The sequence below is a fragment of the Sus scrofa genome, chromosome 9 (assembly GCF_000003025.6).
Source record: "Sus scrofa isolate TJ Tabasco breed Duroc chromosome 9, Sscrofa11.1, whole genome shotgun sequence".
Taxonomy (NCBI): Eukaryota; Metazoa; Chordata; class Mammalia; order Artiodactyla; family Suidae; genus Sus; species Sus scrofa.
Genome location: NC_010451.4, coordinates 135,329,863 through 135,347,999, shown reverse-complemented (window position 1 = coordinate 135,347,999; position 18,137 = coordinate 135,329,863). Strand labels below are relative to the sequence as shown.

The following is an 18,137-nucleotide window of genomic DNA, read 5'->3' as shown; positions in this document are numbered from 1 at the left end:
GGTCTCGTTCAGTGGGTTAAGAACCTGGCATGGTCACAAGCTATGGTGTAGGTCACAGACGCAGCTTGGGTCTGGCATTGTTGTGGCTGTGGTGCAGGCCGGCAGCTGCAGCTCTAATGTGAGCCCTATGCTGCAGATGTGGCCCTAAAAAGAAAATTAAATAAATAGATAAAAAACCCTCCTGCCCGCAGCCTTCATGTCTCCGCATCTTTGAATCCTGCAGGGCCTGAGTCAACAGCCAGCTGAATCTACCACCAGGCTAAAGGGTTTTGCACTCGTGGCCGCTGTCCTGACCTTGGCTCTCTAGTGGTCTGAATTCTGCTGCCGGCTTATTTTCGTCAAATGTGTGACCCCAACCCACCACCTCTGAACTTTTTAAGCCCCTTCCTTGAAAACGTCTCTTTCTCCTGCAGCAGCACTAAGTCACTCATTCTGAATTTATATCTGAACCCTTCCTCTACTTCTGGTTGACAGGTTCCCCATCGCCGAAGCCTCAACCTTTTCTCGCCTCTGTCTGGACGTCGTCATTTCCTTTTTTGCCCCGGATTCACCCTTTGCCGGGCTGCCTCGAAACTGTGGGCAGCAGCGTCTCCCCAGGGACCGCTGGGTTGCAACCAGCACCCCTTCCCTTTGCTATGTGGCTCCAGACTGCTCATCCTGACATACCACTCCACCACGTCCTCCTCCTCCTCAGATACAGACAAAGCCTCTTTGTCATTTCAATGACGGTCATGCTCCTCCCTCTGACGTTCAAGGTCAAGCAGCGTTTGGCCTCAGATAACCTCTCAGGGGGATTTAACAAACTCCCTTTACGCTCCCCCTCGGTGAGGTCAAATGGACTTTCCCACAAGGGTTTCTCTCTCCTCACTGTCACTCGTGCCCACAGGAGCTTCCTGATGTCAGGCAAACTTCCGCCCACCGTTCTAGGTCCAGAGTGAGTGCCCCCTCCAGGAAACAGCCCTATTCATGCCCATCAGAAGCATCCTCTCAATTTATCGCAGTGGAAAACAAAGCCTTTGCTATCAGTTAGATCTAGAACCCTGGCCACCACGCAACCTGCTCAGGAACAGGCAGGCAATTCCTCTGAACTCAGTTTTCCAATCAGTGAAGCAGGCACATACCACCCACCTTACAAAATTGGCACACGCGCACGCACACACACACACACACACGCGCGCGCACACGAATGAGACTATGGATGCTAAATATCTAACGCTGCCCCTCAGACGTTTCAGACACAATAAATACCACTCATCCATAGGGCTTTCCACTCTCTTGGACTTTTCCTAGGCACGCACATTTTTTAGATCACTTCCCGTCACTCCAAAACAATTACAATGCCACAGAATAATTAAATATGTTGTATTTTAAAGATTGATGGAGAAGGGAAAACAAACACACATAGAAGAATAGGAGAAGACTGCAGTAAAGCAATAGCATATTGGGGTAATTTTTTAGCATTTATTTCTATGTGAATGAATGTTTCAGCAAATATATTCTGCGAATAAATTATAATGGATATGGCCTGTTGGTATTTATACATCTGTTTGCCTGCTTTCTTTTTTTTTTTTTAAAGAACTCGGTGAATTTGATAAATTACAACTCAAAATGAAGCACATAATATCCCCTCAAGCCAATCAATCCACGCTGGGTTCCAGAAATGGACTTGTGTCATTTACCAAAAGGCGAAAGCATAGGGTCAGCACGAAGAACTGATGAGTTAAGGGTTCAACAGGAAACAAGTTATAATATTCTCCTTCCCAACAATAACAGGTGATCTATATCATCTATGACAACCGTCCACGGAATAATGCCTTTTAAAAGAGAGATTAAAACACATAGCGGAATTCCCGTTCCGGCTCAGTGGGTTAAGGACCCGGCAGAGTCTCCATGAAGATGCAGGTTCAACCTCTGGCCTTGCTCAGTGGGTAAGGATCCAGTGTTGCCACAAGCTGTGGTGTAGGTCACAGATCCGGCTTGGATCTGGTGTTGCTGGGGCTGTGGCCAAGGCCTGCAGGCGCAGCTCCAATTCGACCCCTAGCCTGGAATGCCCCTATGCCGCAGGTGTGCCCCTAAGCCAAAAGAGAGAAATTATTCTCACTTCTGTAAGGTATGAAGTCACTAGGAGAGCCACCTGTCACTCCTGTCATCTTACAGACCAGGTCACCACTTCACAAAAGTAAAGACACCAAATGACACACAAACAAAAGCTACAAGGACCTACTAATCTGCACGGATATCGATACAGACTGGCTGCCCAACGGAAACCTTCCTCTTCCCGGGCAGAAGCTGCCACCTCTTCCACTTTTAAAAACATCGTCTTTTGAGAGGAGTGAATCATAAGGCATCAAAAATAACATTACCGTATTGCCTCCAATCCACGCCAGGGGGTAAGAACCTCCACAAAATGAGGTTGTTTAGATGATTTAGGTAGGACGGCAGGGAGTGGAAACCCTTCTGATTGTACCACACCTGCAAAAGAGAGAGAACTTAATGGCCCTCATGAAGTCAGCTCGTAAGCCCACTCATCAGCCGTTCGCGGACACCAGGAACTCGTGCCAATTTGCCCCCTGAACACCTGATGCCGGCCTCAGAGAAATGACCCTGCCTGGCTGGCAGGGAGCAGTCCATTCCAGTCTGCTCATTTCATATTTATCTCGAGCCTACAATTTACAGCTAAAAATAGATTCATTTTCCCCAGAACAAATGGAATGTTACTCTATAATTATATTCTCACAGCAAAAAGAGAATCTAAGCCCATCGTTTTTTTTCTCTTTCTCAGTTGGGAAGCTAATGAAATTTGACCTGCAAATTAAAAGCATGGAAATGATAAGAAAAAAAATGATTACTTTCAAATTAATAACTGAATGTGGAACATTCTTTCTCGAAATGAATTGCACCAAACATTTGCTGAGCATGGCGAATAAAGCGGCGGGCCTGTCAGACGGGAGGAAGGTGAACGAGAAATCAAGAGAGAATGTTATTACGGCTGCGATGAGAAGTAGCATAAAAAATACTAATTGAACCATCAGTATCTATAGTTCAAAATATCACTATTTTAGTAAAAATTGAGCATGCTCCGTTTGGAATGCTGGTGACTGTTTTTAAGGCGTATAACGTATCGGTGGGCACATTTCAGTCCTCACTCAAGTTCATGCCTCTGGACCATGCCCCGTCTTCTGTGACAGACAAGCTTCTTTGCAGATTCAGAGCCGCTCCCCAGAAAGTTAATGCTGGAGGAAGCTATGCAGGTTCTCACAGTTTATGCAAGGTAAGGGCCAGATCTCAGGTTCCCTTGGCTTCCAACCCATTTTTTTTCCGCCTCATCACGTGATGATCAGGGTCCCGCATGGAAGCTCCTGGGTTCAGAGGCACAGCTCAGTAACAGGCCAGTGCTCACGAAAATAACTCTCTCCACCAGACGCTTCCCCAGTCCTTTCTCGGAGAGCCCGCCCACGTCATGAAGCCATTCAGAAAGCAGCTATTGCCATGCACCCCCTTGAAAGAGGCTCACGCGAAGCCTCAGCAGTCATTCTTCCCGACTGCAGGGAGGAAGACATTCCGCTTGAAAACCTGCTCACCGCAGGCCCAGGGCAGCCTATGACGCCCCAGGCTATGCCCGAGTACATCTGAGACATCCAAAACCAAAAAATCCACAGATTCACAAATGTGTGTAATTTAGACACTCCTGAAAAGTAGGGAAAAGTACGGGCTGGGTCACAGGCCCGACAGTGTGGGCCCGGCTCCTACACCCAGCCCAGTGACCCTGTCCTTACAGGTGTGAGCTGGGCCTGCCCCCCACCCCCTTGCCATCCTGCACCCTCAAACACACCCCCGGCAGACGTGCTTCTGGAAATGATTAGATCCTCGATCTGTTCAAGCCAAGGGACGGGTTTCTGTGGGAGAAAACCCTGCGGTGGAGATCGGAACCCCCAGGGCCCCCGGCCATGGCCCGTGACCGCCCCCTGCCCCAGTCTTGGGGGAAAAAGAGTGAAAGGCCACGGCATCTTTCCTTTAGATCCGGGTTTTCCAAATGCCGCTGTTCCACTTGTTTGTTTAAATTTTTGTTTTAAAAGCAGGGTGTTTTTTTTTTTTTTTCAGCTTCAACAAATGACACCTTACAAAAACACGGATACCGAAGTGGACCTGCTGTGGCAGAGGAGGTGGGGGCCCGAGACCCTGAGCGTCCTGCCCTCACGCTGCTCCCCAGGCCCCACGGCTTCTGTGCTGGTCCCACTTCTTGCCTCTACCCCCAGCTGCCTGATGCCGGCCCCCTGCTGCTCCGTGGCCAATGGAGCGGGAGGCAGGCCAAGGGCTGCAAAGCTCGCCCGTGCCCACGTCCTCCTGTGCCTCGGCTGTGGCCATGGCACCCAGGTTGGTCTGCCCACCTGCATGAGGAGCAGACTGGGTCCCCCAACATCATCCCAGCCAAGGCCAGCAGCAGGTAAACCCCTCCACCCAGGTGTGCAGGTCTCCAGGCCAAACGTCAAAAGGGACACCTCAGAATAAAGGTCACATCACGGGTGGCCATGAAACTTTGTGAAGGTTGCTAAGGGCGGGATGGTGCTGAGTGACAAAGGGCTTCTAGGGACCTAAAAGGTGTTACCTGGAGCACTGTGACGTCCACAAATGCAATGATAAATTGTGCAGAGTACTGCCTGTTCTAAAAGACTCATGAGTGTGCCTTGTGGACCTCAGCTGGGTCACAGAAAGCCTGCTGTGCCTCCCAGGGGCTAGGGCAGAGGTACTGCCAGCCACGCTGGACCAGACAGGTTCTGGGAGCCCAGCTCTCCGAGGCAAGAAGCAGCCTGAGAAGCTGCCCAAATGGCTTATTTCCAACTACTGTCTTCCTGCGTGGCCACGGATGGTGGGGGAAGAGGCACGGGGCAGAGGGTAGCGTTAGGGTCACGTGGCAATGGCAACACCCTCAGCGTGCAGGGTGGGGTGGAGTCAGGGAGCACACCCACGGGGGGCCCCCAGCAGCCCACCCCACGGGTCCCCAGTTAAACGAGTGCACTGGGAGGGTCGTGATGGCCATCTGCCCTCCTGCATCTTTCGGGGGCTGGACGGCTGACCCCCAGTCTCAAGAACACTCTGCGCTTCCTGCCGGGCCTCCTATAAACTGGCCTCTACTCGGCAGGATCTATAAATTCTTTAAGTAAGAACAGATACTTCGTGATGGTCTTTAACACCTGTTACGCAGAGTTCAAAGGAAGAACTTTGCTTTGCTTTTTCTCTTCCAAGAATGCTTTTTTAAAACACTGGACCACACTTTGGAAATAAGGTGTGGGATTTCCTTTCCTGCCAGCCGGTAAGTCAGGACCCCCAAAAAATTCAGTAACGAAGGAGGACGTTAATCTCCTTCCAGGAACATATTATGACACCTCCAAACAGACCTCGCGTGTCAGGATCCCGAGGAACAGTTCCTCAGAAAGGCAGCTAAGGAGGTGTGAGAAGAAAAAAAAAATCTCTGAATGGAAAAAATCCTATGTGAGAAGAGAATGAAGGCCAAGCACCAGGAGGGGACAGTGTTTGGCCTTAAAATTTAACTGCAGTGTACCCATCCTAGCGGGTGTTTAATTAAACCCGCTCAAGACTCAAGATGTGAATGAAATAACTCATAAGGTTCCAGGAGAGCCATTCTGCAACATAATGAATTTCTAACTAGTAAGCCTGTTCCTGTGCACATTTTCCATTTTCTCCTCAAAAGGACTGAAAAGCACACACTCTGTCTTGAATGGACCCCAAAGGCCAAAGCAGAAGACTGGTGGTTACTTCCTGAAAGGTCAGCATGACCGTGTGACAGGACATCCACCACCGACCGCGACGTGGGGTTTCAGGCCACAGCTGCCCTTGACAGCCCAAGGCAGGATTGGTTCCTTGGCCTCCGGAGAAAAGCTTCCTCCCCAAAGGGCTGGACACCCCTCACTGGCATGCTGTGCCTGGTAAAGTGCCTGTCAAACCGCATTAAAAACTGCAGAGGTCACTCCTCAAACAAAGAGGAAGGGGGCAGGTGTCAGGGAGGCAGTCATGTGCGCCCCCGACCCGAAGAAGAAAAGCAGGGGGGCCGTGGCTGCCCCGCCCCGAGCCCCTGAAAGCAAAAACGCAACGGCCCGCTATCCGTACGTAAGAAGGCTCAGGACTTGGAGAGGTGAGAAAGTTAAAATGTTCTCAGGGGAAATGAACAGATCCCTTCTAGCAACTGGGCTTCTTTTAAGATCAGCCACATTGAGGGTTCAAAACCCGGCCGATGCCCTGTCCCTTCTTTTTCTATGAATCTTGATATTTTCATACTGAGCTATAAATCTTCTCACGTGTGCTGCCTGCCAGCGAAGAGACGTGAGCGCACCTCGGCTGAAGGAGGGGTTTCTGAACGGTCCACATGCGACTTCGATTTCTCATCAGGGATTAGATTGTGAAATACGACTGCTGGAACTTTCCTCGGGGACGGCCTCGCGAAGTATGAATTTAACATTTTCCTAAGGGATTATACTGCGGAGAAACCGGTAAAGAGCCTTTATGCCACTGAGCAAGCCTCCATCATGCACGAGCCAGTAGCCCGACAAGCTTCTCCGGGTCCCCATGGACCACGGACGTCCCCACCACAAAGGCTGCCTCCCTGGGCTTACGCTGTCCGACCTCACTCCTCAGATTCGCGGCAGGTTCCCAGGCAGGCAACGCTCTTGCCCACCGTCCATTCCACCCATTTCCCGGTCACTCAGGACCCACCCCAGACCGCGTCCTCGACCTCGGAGACGGGAAGCTTGCCTTTCCCCATCTTAAGGTTACACTGGCTTCTTCCCCCAGAAAAACCTGTCGGGTGTCATCGCGTCTGAGTTAGCACTTTTTCCTGTCTCCCAGCCCTCGATCCCTCCCACCCACTGGCCCTGAGGCCAAGGGAAGCTTTCCTAATTTCAGAGGGACCGTCCCAGCAGGGCGTAAGGACCCACGCCCTGGGGGTGGCCTCGCCTGGTTACGGCCTGCTTGTGTCGGCTCGGGTCCATCCAGCCTTCGGGAAGAAGAGAAACTTCAGTGCACGCTCGGAAGGTCGCCAGGAAAACCAGTGATGTGTCCCACAACCCTGGTCATGAGTGTCTTTGATAACAGATTATTTTCTAGTTTGCTTTAAGGAGATTTCAGTCTTCACAAAAAACAACGTATGACGGGGTCACTACGCTGTACAGCAGAAATTGACACAACACTGACTGTAAATCAACTAGAATCAAATTTTAAAAAGTGACTGATTTCGTGTATTTCTATGTAGTCTAAAGGAACACAATTCATTGTCTCTTTGAAGGAATGTGTACGTATGACTGCTTTTATTTCACAATCACAAAGGCCGGGATCTGGGTCCATATTCCACCTGCACCCACTAAGGTTATTTACAAAGCCAGTTTCCCTGAAAGCTTTCCAAAACAAGGAAGGAGAAGGAAAGCCTCTTACCTTTGCCAGAGGTTTTGGCTTTGATATATTCGAATGTGCGTCTTGACCTTGACCGGGGTCCCGTACTCCAAAAGACCAGCCTCCGAGCCTAGCGAGAGGAAACAGGGCGTTAGTGCTTCAGCAGGGAGCGCCAGGCCCTCCGAGAGGCAGCGCCTCTGACTTACTGCAGGGTTATGATGGCCTTGGGGCAGGAGCTGCTGGACCTCCAGGCTCCGGGACAGGGCCAAAGGCGGGGTGGGGAGGGGCTGTCAGCCTGCAGGAGGAAGCGGCCTGGCTCCAAGGCAGGCGTCCAGGATGGAACCGATTTGGCTTTGCCACCTCACAGGTGCGCTCCTCAGGCCTTGCGGTCGGGTCAGGAGACACGCAGGCACAGACCACGCCTGCGATCAGACCTGCACTTTGTCATTTTAATTAACAGTCATTTCTCCTCCACATCCACTTTCAAATGACTTAGTCTGTCGTGCACTCCTGAGTTACCCTGTTTCAAAGAGTTGTGTCTCCCTGCTCTTGCTTCTTTAATTCTCAATGCACGCGGCGCCTCGTCCCGGGGCATCTCAGGGCGCTTGCGTGGGTCAGCCTCCTTCGCGTGGGGGCTCCCACGACATCCACCCACCCATTTACCGCAGCGGTTGCCTCACGGGGCCTTATCTGTCTTTTCACTAGTTTATCTTCCACGCAGCTCTGCGAGTTCATCCCAGAAGGACTTACTTCTTTTGACTTTATATTTCATGGGCGGTGTGGTATCTGGCACTTATTAAGGTTTTAAAAATATTTAACATTAGGAATAAAGGCACATCTTAAGCTTGGCTTCCCAGTCTTTGGATAAAAGGCAACTGAAAAGCAGACTTTCACCACTGTTCCCTGCTCTCGGACAAAACTGGGACAAGGGAATAAAGACCTGTTCCCAAACGGCTCCATTTAACCTTTCATTCATTCATCCGTTTCTGAGACATTGATCAAGCTCCTTTTTCTGCCAGACACTATTCTTTTTTTTTGCTTTTTAGGGCCACACTCATGGCATATGTAGGTTCCCAGGCTAGGGGTCAAATTGGAGCTGCAGCTGCTGGCCTACACCACAGCCACGGTTAACACAGGATCTGAGGTGCAGCTGTGACCTACACCACAGCTCGTGGCAATGCTGGATCCTTAACCCACTGAGCAAGGCCAGGGATTGAACCCTTGTCCTTATGGATACTAGTTGGGTTCATTACCACTGAGCCACAGTGGGAACTCACCACCTCCGGAATTCTGCGTAGCACGGGGCCCTGGTGGCTTTACATCATCGCTACAGCGACATGGGATCCGAGCCGCGTCTGCAACCTACACCACGGCTCAGGGCAACGCCAGATCCTTAACCCAATGCGTGAGGACAGGGCTCAAACCTGCGGCCTGATCCAGGAACTTCCACATGGCACAGATGCGGCCAAAACAAACAAAAGAATATCCTATGTTCACCTGTCTCTTGTGTAGAAGGAAGCAGTTGGAATCCTTCCTGATTCTAATTATTCAGAAGTTTTTCTTTCTTCTGTTTTTTTCTTCTTTCGAGGGCCACACCTGCGGCATATGGAGGTTCCCAGGCTAGGGGTCGTTGACTCGGAGCTACAGCTGCCAGCCTACACCATAGCCACAGCAACACAGGATCTGAGCCGCATCTGTGACCTACCCCACAGCTCACGGCAATGCCAGATCCTTAACCCACTGAGCGAGGCCAGGGATCGAACGGGCAACCTCATGGTTACAAGTCAGATTCATTTCTGCTGCACCACCATGGGAACTCCCAGATACTATTCTAAGTCCTGGCCACACAAACTCCCACCTTCAAACACCTATTTTGTTTTTTTTTTTTTCTTCTTGGGGCCACACCTGCGGCATACAGAGGTTCTCAGGGTAGGGGTCGAATCAGAGCTGCAGCTGCTGGCCTGTACCACAGCCACAGCAATGCAGGATCCATCTGAGCCACATCTGTGACTTACACCACAGCTCACAACAATGCCGGATCCCTAAGCCCCTGAGCAAGGCCAGGGACTGAAGCCTAATCCTCATGGACACTCTGTTGGGTTCTTAACCCGTGGAGCCACAACGGGAACGCCCAAAGATGTGTTCAAAGACCTGACCAGTGGACCACAGGGAGGTGCAGACAGAGCACAGGGAGGGCACAGATCATGCAGGGAGGGTCAGAGGTGAAGAGAGCCAGGGACTGGGGGGGAGGGTTCCGGGCTCTGCAGGAAGACCACGGGGTGCTTGTGTGCTGGGGTCTCAGGGAAGGACGCAGCGGTGAACGGGGCTGCAGTTTAAAGCAGCGAGTAGCCCGTCCTACCCCTTCATCTCCATCCACCCTCTTAGGCTCCAGGAAATTCAGCCAAAACAACAGCTCTCCCAAAACACGCACAAGAGGAGTCTTCAGACCCCGGGTGCACCCTGGCTCCCATGCTGGATGCTGCCTAGATGAGAGAGGTCTCCAGGGAGACCGTCACTGCATCACACTGTTATCGTCTCTGCGCTTATGCTCTGAAGCAGTCAAGCCTCTTCCAGCCCCGCGGGTCTCAGTGGACACACTTCCCCCAGCACAGGAGTGAAAGCCAGCAGGGGAACCTCCGTAAGGCCTGGGCCTTGCCTTGGAATTTTTATGAGCATCGAGGTTAGTATCAGACGTCTGAGTTTTGAAGAACGTTAGCGTTTGGAGCAAGAGGACTGACAAAGTAATTCTGAAAACAGGAAAGACCCAGAGACAGTTTCGAACCCACCTTGGCTTTTCCGTTGGCGCCAGCAAATACTCCTCCAGGCGGAGGCCCGAGAGGTTCAGCAGCCGGTGGCCCAGGCCGTTGGTCAGGTAGGGAGCCCTGGTGCTTCCGTTGGGGCAGGTCTGTAATTATTGTCAAAGACATCAAGTGGAAACTTACTTATACCCCACACAGGTCTGCTGACACTACTTTAAAGTAAGTATGGCTTTTCCTAGCTTTCATTTTTTTAAATGAGTTATTGATGGCCTTGTATATGCTCTGAGTTCTCAAATCTCCTTAAGAATCACCTACATTTGAGAATTCACCAGAATTCCACTGGGACCTTTGCTGTCAGTTACACTTGGGCCCTTCAAATCCTTTCCTGTATGTAAGTTTGGGCAGATCTGTAAGGACTCAAAGGGGAAAGAATGTTTTCACTGGGGTGATCTTGCATTTGAGGAAACCGGAAAGAGAATCAGAGGATGATACACAAGAGAATTCAAAGGATACAACTGAACTTATTTGCAGAATAGAAGCAGACTCAGACTTTGAAAAACATATGGTTACCCAAGGGGACAGGTGTGGGCGGAAGGGACGGACTGGGTTTGGGGCTGGCACATGCAGGCTGAGGGCTATGGAAAGACGGGCCAACAGGGCTCTGCTGTACAGCACGGAGAACGCTACCCAATACTCCGTGATCATCTGTGTGGGAAAAGAATCTGAAAGAGAATGGATGTGTGCACATAAATAACTGAATCGTTTTGTTGTAGAGTAGAACAACCTTATAAATCAAGTACATTTCAATAAAAATTAAAAAAAAAATGCAAAGGAATGCGTTTCTTCCCTAAGTGCCTAAAGCAGAGGTCAAACGCCTCTTCTGCAGCCACTCTCGGGCTTAGAATCAGGAAACATTTACCTGGCTGGGTTCACCCCAACGCCCCCTTTCCGGAAGACCTCTGACCCCCAGCCTGTGGACGAGCATGCCTCGAAGAGCGTGTCGAAGCACACGGGTGCCACGGAAAACAAAGATTCTTCAGTCCAATGATAAGCAGAAACGCTGCCTCTTCTCCACCCCATTGTGATTCAAGCATAATCATATCAGCAGCTCGGAAGCTCGAAGAGACCCGCTAACAGGGCTTTAGCTGGCATTTCTGAAACATCCTCAGCTATGGAGCTTTTTCACACGAACCCCTTTCCTCTTGCGCACGTGATCCTGAAACCTTCCCGCTCGTGTGAGCTGGGGTGAGCTCAGGGACGTTGGCATCAACTGTTTTGGTATTGGCTCACCATTCCTCGGCCGCGGACACCCCAAACAACTCCAATCCGTTTCAGGGAACTTATACTACAAGGCACCAGTGTAACAGAATAATTATATCCAGGCCACAGAAGATGAGCGCGGAGTGAAAAATTAGAGGGGCGATGAGTTAATGGACAGACAAGAAGGGGAAGACACATATCCCTGCGTCCAAAAGGAACGTGAGCAAAACAGCTGGTCGTGGCAAAGGAGCATCGAACCCAGCTCTGAGTTCTTGACAGCCCAAGTCAAAGGGTCGTGAAGAGCCCCTCAAGACAGCCTGGTGCACCCGGGGCAGACGTTTAGTCTCAGAGAAGAAAGCAGACCAGATCCACAGAAAAGAAGGCTCTGCGAAGTCGCTGCGGACGCAGGGGCATGCATCTTATGGGCCGCTAAGCAGAAAGGCCCTGGAAACACGTTTACATGGCTGTTCTCTTCGAAGATCCTCGATTCATTTAAATTAGGATTTTTTTTTTTTTTTTTTTTTGCTTTTCCTACGGTTTTCTATAAACTAGGATTGCTTGTTGATTGGGGCTGATCGGCCCGCGCCTTTATCAACTGGCTTTTCGGATTTCCTTTGAGATGAGTGCCAACCAATTTTCCATAAAAAACTCAACCCGTCCTCCTTCAAAGACTAGACAGCACTGGCCCTCACTGCAATGGGGGCATAGTTACCTCAGTCTGCTTTTAATTATTAACCAGTCACAGTTAGAAGAAGCTAAGTGGTATCTTAGCGTTCAATATCGAGCTCTCAAAACTTAAATAAACACACTAGAGCCTTGAGGTCTTTCTGCCTTGAAATTCTGGGAAATTTCTCCCCAAAAGGCAATTTAGCTTCCTCAGCATTAATCAAAAGAAGATGCATGAGCTCCATGAATGCTATTGGGCTATTTCTGGTTACAATTAGTAGGCAATGAACAGAAGGGCCAGTGTGGGGTCCACGCAATTTGTGTTGTGTCATGAAACTTTTCAAGAAGTCGCTAATCAAGTAACCCTACAAGTCCTACAAGTCACAGAGGCACATTTTAGTTTAAAAAAAAAGGGAGGTGCTTTTCAGATAGGTAAACTCATTTTGGTTACTTGAGGTTGAGACTTGTAAAAAAAATCAGAAACACTCCAGAAACCTACCAGGCAGTCACAGAGCTTCCGGGCTTCCAGGTGAGAGGAGGGGTCCAAGCGCCAGCAGGAAGAATTGTCCCTGACAAAAGGAAGGAGAGAACGGAAACCGTCCTTCAGATCTCAGAGCTACGGCATCTTCCTGAAAGAGCCCCGCCAGATTGGAACCCGGGCCATGCTCATCTTCTTCCGCTGCAGAAGGCAGAGCTGTTACATTAGTTTTCACAGCTGGAGCTGTTAATCTGATGACAATGTTTTATTGCAATGACAATATTTCCATTATATTAAATGATGCTCGCTCTACTCCTGCACTCCACGTACCGCCAAGGCTCCCCAGGACTTTCAGTGGAGGTGGGGCCGGCAGCTGCTGTGAAGCTGGGGGCTCCTGATCGCAAAACTAGGTACCTTCAGCACCAGTGTGGCCATTAATAAACACAGTGAGCTGCTAATTTCTTTTCATGGTATGACTCCGTAATTGAGTCATCATTTAAAGAAACACAATTGCTATTAAACTTCCGTTATGAAGAAAAGGCGGTACAACAGAGACTGTTACAAAAACAACTTACAACAGTGGTTCAAAACCTTTTGTTCCCAAGCTCTCTATAGCTTTTCTCCTTGTTAGGCCTCATACATTGATTTTTTTTTTTTTTCTTCTCTTTACGGCTGCACCTGAGGCATGTGGAGGTTCCCAGGCTAGGAGTCAAATCAGAGCTGCAGCTGCAAGCCTACGCCACAGCCATGGCAGCTCGGGATCAGAGCCGCGTTTGTGACCTACATGGCAGCTTGTGACAACACTGGATCCTTTACCCTGAGCCAGGCCAGGGATCAAACCTGCATCCTCATGGGTATTAGTCAGGTTCTTAACCTGCTCAGCCACAATGGGAACTCCCTGATTTTTCCTTTTTTCACTAATGTTTGTAAATCAAAATCGGCTTTAGGAATGATGGTTATTATATACTCAGAAATTAGAAGAGAAGGGAGGAAGTTAACATTTACTGAACTACAGGCTCCCAGCTAGACGTTTTCACTAGACCTCCTGCCAGCCCCACTGTCCAGCAGAGGAGTGAGGGCCTGAGAGGTCAGTGGCCGGCCCAAGACCACACTCTGGAAGATGGTCTGGTCTCTCAAGCTCCAAGCCCAGACCCCGCTCCAGGCTGTGCTGCTGCGTCAGGGCCCTGGGGTGAAAAACACCTGGTACACTGGGAAAAAAACAAAACTGGCCATTGCTATTCGTCAGGTTAGCAAAGTGCAATTTCCATGTACTTTTCTGAAATAACAAAAATAACTTAAAGGCTTCCCCAGTGCGACTTCCTTAGTTTATTAATTACTTACGGGGACTCCAGTTCGGGACTTGAAAGCACCAGGGAAAGACCGCCGAAGGGGGCGATGTGTTTAACAGGACTGCCTGCTGCTGGGTCTGATCATTACTGGGGGGGAGGGGGAACTCTGTTCCCATTTCTTAAACTCTGCGGGCCTTCCGTGGTTTGGCTGCACGGCTTCGGGGACCGTTAGCAAGTGTGTGTAACCTACTGAATTCCCCAGATGGTCCCCTGGTCTCCTCCAAACCCCCCAGCGTCTCTGCTCCTGGCCTCCTTTTAGAAAGTAACCGGACGTGGCCCGCAGAGCTGTATGGGGACCAGCAGCAGCGTTTAACAGATTTCGGGTTGGGGAGCTTCCCAGCCTCCACGTTCTGTGCTGCAGGAGCCACTGTGAGGCTGCGTGTCTCGCACAGAGGCGGAGGAGGGAGGCCTCCCCGGATCCCCTGCTCAGCTCCTGTCCCGAACCGTTTTGCGGAGGCGAAAACCATCGCCAAACGGAAGGTGCCCATGAGCATGTGGCCCGGGCTCCTGGCACTTCGGGCTGATAGTGAGAACCCCTGTCACTCCGTTCCTGCACCATCAACCAGTCAGAACGGCAGGAACTGATCACTTTCCCTGAGACCCACCCCCCATCCTCACCTGGCTTTTAAAAGGCCTTACAATTTTGAGTTCAGGGAGTTTGGGGTTTTTTAGGGCACAACACCCCCCCCCCCGTCTCCCTGCATGGCCTGCAACAAACCTCTGTCTGCTCCAAGCTCCTCCCACGTTGAGGTGGGCGTGGCCTCCCTGCGCGTCAGGCACATGGAGCTGCGCTCCCAACAGAAAGACAAGGAATCAGATGATTCCACTTAAATCTCTCTCTGATGTCTGGACCTCAAGCCCCGGTCCCCTTGGCTCTGTGCGGGGAACCTGCCGTGCTCTGCAGGACACACGAGCAGTGATGGGCATCTGAGTGCACGTGTCTGACCGCGGTCCTCTGGTCCATGACTTAGCAAAGCCCATGGTTTTCAACACACAGCCAGAGGGACAGCTCGGAGGACCTAGGCTCAAGGAGGGAAGTGCGGACACAGTCCTGCCCGGAGGGAAAACAAGCCGGAGGCCGGAGAGGAGCATGGCTCCCTCGAGAGTGGAAGCACAGCGGCCCCAGAAAAGCAGAGTCACTGCTTGGATCACACAGGGAGCTTGCAGAAGCTGAGAGGTGGGTTTGCGCAGCCCCACCCAGAAGCCAGGCTCCCCACCCCTTTACCAGGGTGCCAGATAGGTGTGCTCTGGAAGCTTGTGACCCTCGACCTCAGCTTTTGCCCCTCTGAGGGAAGCTGTTACAGCCACACCAGGTGCGAGGACCCAAGCTGCCCTCATCTCATCAGGGTGTCAAACTTCACCCATTGCCCTGGGCGTTAAAGTGCAATCAAAGTATCAGAAGCGCTCAGGACCACTTTTTGTGCTCTGTCACATGCTGTCAAGAACGGTGAGGAGGAGTTCCCGTCGTGGCTCAGCAGGTTATGAACCTGACACAGTAGTGTCCATACAGATGTGGGTTTGATCCCTGGCCTCCTCCAGTGGGTTAAGGGTCTGGCATTGCGGTGTAGCCTGCAGCTGCAGCTCTGATTTGACTCCTGGCCCAGGAACTTCCATATGCCGCAGGTGCAGCCCTAAAAGAAAAAGAATGCATGGGGGAAGGTGACCGTTTTATTACAGCAACAGCAGGGGAAGCCATCGCTGGAGTGTCACCAAACACGAGCCTGCCGAAAGAAACCTCAAGGTTGAAATCTGCCAGTCTGCTTCTAAGAGCTGGCAACTTCAGCACATTTTAAATGTTAAAGTATGCATCATCTACTACAATGTGGACGCTGATGGTTTAGCTAAGGCTCCCCCCACAAGAGCTTTTTCTGAGATTCGTGCTGCCTTCTGCAGGAGACGAGGTAGAGCCAGCAATTGACTGTGGTGCCCTCAACATGGGCTCAGAGCATCTGAACAGGAAAAAAGTCAATAAGCAGAAGCTCATCTGTCGTTTTAAAATGTTTCTGCTAATTAAAAATCAAAAGACGGCTAAAGTCTGCCAAAAGGGGAAAATGTAGATACTGACGTCAATTAGGTTTGATACTTACAGAAGGAAAACTTACTTGTTTTAAACAAAACCATTTTGTTTCCATCTGGAGCTTTAGTAAACCAAGCCTTGTTTGTGTAACTTGGATAGAAATTATTACCGATTTAAGTGTTCCCAGCTCCTTGCAGGAGGTAGCTCACCCCTCAGCTTTTTGCCAGCTGACCAAGGAAAAGAGGAGAAATGGTTACAAAACAGGAATGAGTTAATAGACTCTGCGAGTTTCACAGAGAAGGAGGAGGAAACAAAAAAACAGACCCAGGCAGTTGCCATTGAGGCTCAGCAGGTTAAGAGCCCAACTAGTGTCCGTGAGGATGTGGGTTCAATCCCTGGCCTTGCTCAGTGGGTTAAGGATCTGGCTTTGCCACAAGGTGCAGTGTAGGCCGGCAGCTGCAGCTCGAATTCAACTCCTAGCTTGGGAACTTCCGTCCACCGCAGGTGCAGCCTTAAAAGGAAAAAGCAAACAAATAAACAACAAAAACAGATCCAGGAAGACGGAGGAAAGATGAGGAGAAAAACACAGAGGCTGATTTGCAGGCAGAGAGTGGGGGTGGAGTGGGGGTGGGGTATGGAGAGAGGCGGAGAGAGAGGGGGGCAGGGGGGCAGGGTGGAGGGGCACAGGCTCTGAAGGTAAAAAAGGCATCTGAAGGGAACTCGGAATATGTGCTGCTGTCCCAAGCACCAATTCCACTTTTACTCTCCCTCTTGAAAGACCAGATGAAGAAATATCTTTTTCTGCCAACGGTTCTTTGTTCCAACATTGAGCCGTGACTAAACCAGCACCAGGCAGGGCCCCAGGTCACATGTCAGCTTCTCAGAGGGAGACCGTTTTTACATCCTGCGTTTCTTTAGAGGAGAGGGAACTAAAAGCATCACCATGAAAGCTTTTATTTAGTTAAACAAATTACTGTCTTTTTTCAAGAGAAGACAAAAGTGCAACAACATAATTAATTTTCTATTAATTCTTCCTTACTGAGACCGCTAAGAGTTATTCAGTCTCAAGCTAATCACCAACATGACTAATGCACGAAATGTGTCATCACGAATTAGGAAAACATCGCCAATATTGTCTTAATGTTTGCTTTTTTATATTTCTTACTTAAAAACATACACTTTGGTACTTAATACATCGTTCTGGTTTTATCGCTTTCCCCACGTGTAAATGCCTGAGCCCAGGGCCACGTCCTACTTCAGTGCTGGGTCCTCTAACCGCACTGTGTTTATACGGCAGATCCTCCGTAAATAACAGTCGAGCAGAATAAGAGACAGAGACAACGGTGCTGAAGAAAGGCGTGCTTTACCAAGGCTTCCTAAAAAGGTCATCTCTATAGCATCATTTTCAAATCCTACAAAAAACGTCTTCCAAGTGGTTCACCCCCACACTGATAGTTCTGACTTTTTTACTCTCTTTAGTTAAAAAGAAAGTATAATTCATCTTTTCAGAGGTCCAAGTTTACCCCAAACGTACGTAACGGTTAATACATATTTCATACTTACCTTTATTCTTTTTAGTTTTATTCTTTTGGGGTTTTATTCAGCAAATGAATGTTATTCATTCATAAATTTTTTATGATGATATAAAGCACGTATTTATCAAGGACGGAAAGGGGCAATTACACAGCTTCTTTCAGGTCATTCTGGATGGCAACACCCAGCAGGCCTGCTTAGGACCTGGTCATCTGGCTTCTGTTCCCTCCTGTCCTGATGCAGGAGGTGGCCTTCCCCACCTGCAGCTTCCCGGCTGGTGTCTATGCTTCTGCAAAGGGCATCCGATACTTACAGGTCTGGGTTTCCATCAGCACAGGACGCATCCCCAAACTTGCGCAAAAGCACACGGGCGAGTCCCAGGTCATCATACTCGCTGCTGCTCAGTGTAAGAGGAAAGAGAGGGTCGAGGTCAGTCCCGAGATGGCCAACACCGGACAGCACCTGCCCTCACAGGCGGCCCCAGGCAGGCTGGGCCAGGCCAGGGATCCTAGAGGCACAGGTAAACCTGACTGATCACATTTTTGGGGGTGATGTCAAGCCAGAAATAAGATGAGGCACGGTCCCGAGAGCACAATTCTGCCACCCCAGGAACACGTTTTGATTGACTTGCATTCACAGTGTATTATTTTTCTCATCTTTTCACTGAATATTAT

At 50.1% G+C, this 18,137-nt stretch overlaps 1 protein-coding gene across 10 annotated transcripts in view; it reads right to left on the bottom strand.

Annotated features, from left to right (window-relative positions):
• LOC100514786 (ATP-binding cassette sub-family A member 13) overlaps positions 1-18,137 on the bottom strand; it is a 348,431-nt gene that overhangs the window by 104,478 nt on the left and 225,816 nt on the right. For all 10 annotated transcript variants that reach the window (XM_021063898.1, XM_021063900.1, XM_021063901.1 and 7 more), the window contains 5 exons: positions 17,777-17,860; positions 12,586-12,655; positions 10,188-10,306; positions 7,444-7,531; positions 2,364-2,472 (listed from right to left, as the gene is read on the bottom strand). In XM_021063898.1, coding sequence (XP_020919557.1) covers positions 2,364-2,472; positions 7,444-7,531; positions 10,188-10,306; positions 12,586-12,655; positions 17,777-17,860 — 470 coding nt within the window. The remainder of the gene's footprint in view (positions 1-2,363; positions 2,473-7,443; positions 7,532-10,187; positions 10,307-12,585; positions 12,656-17,776; positions 17,861-18,137) is intronic.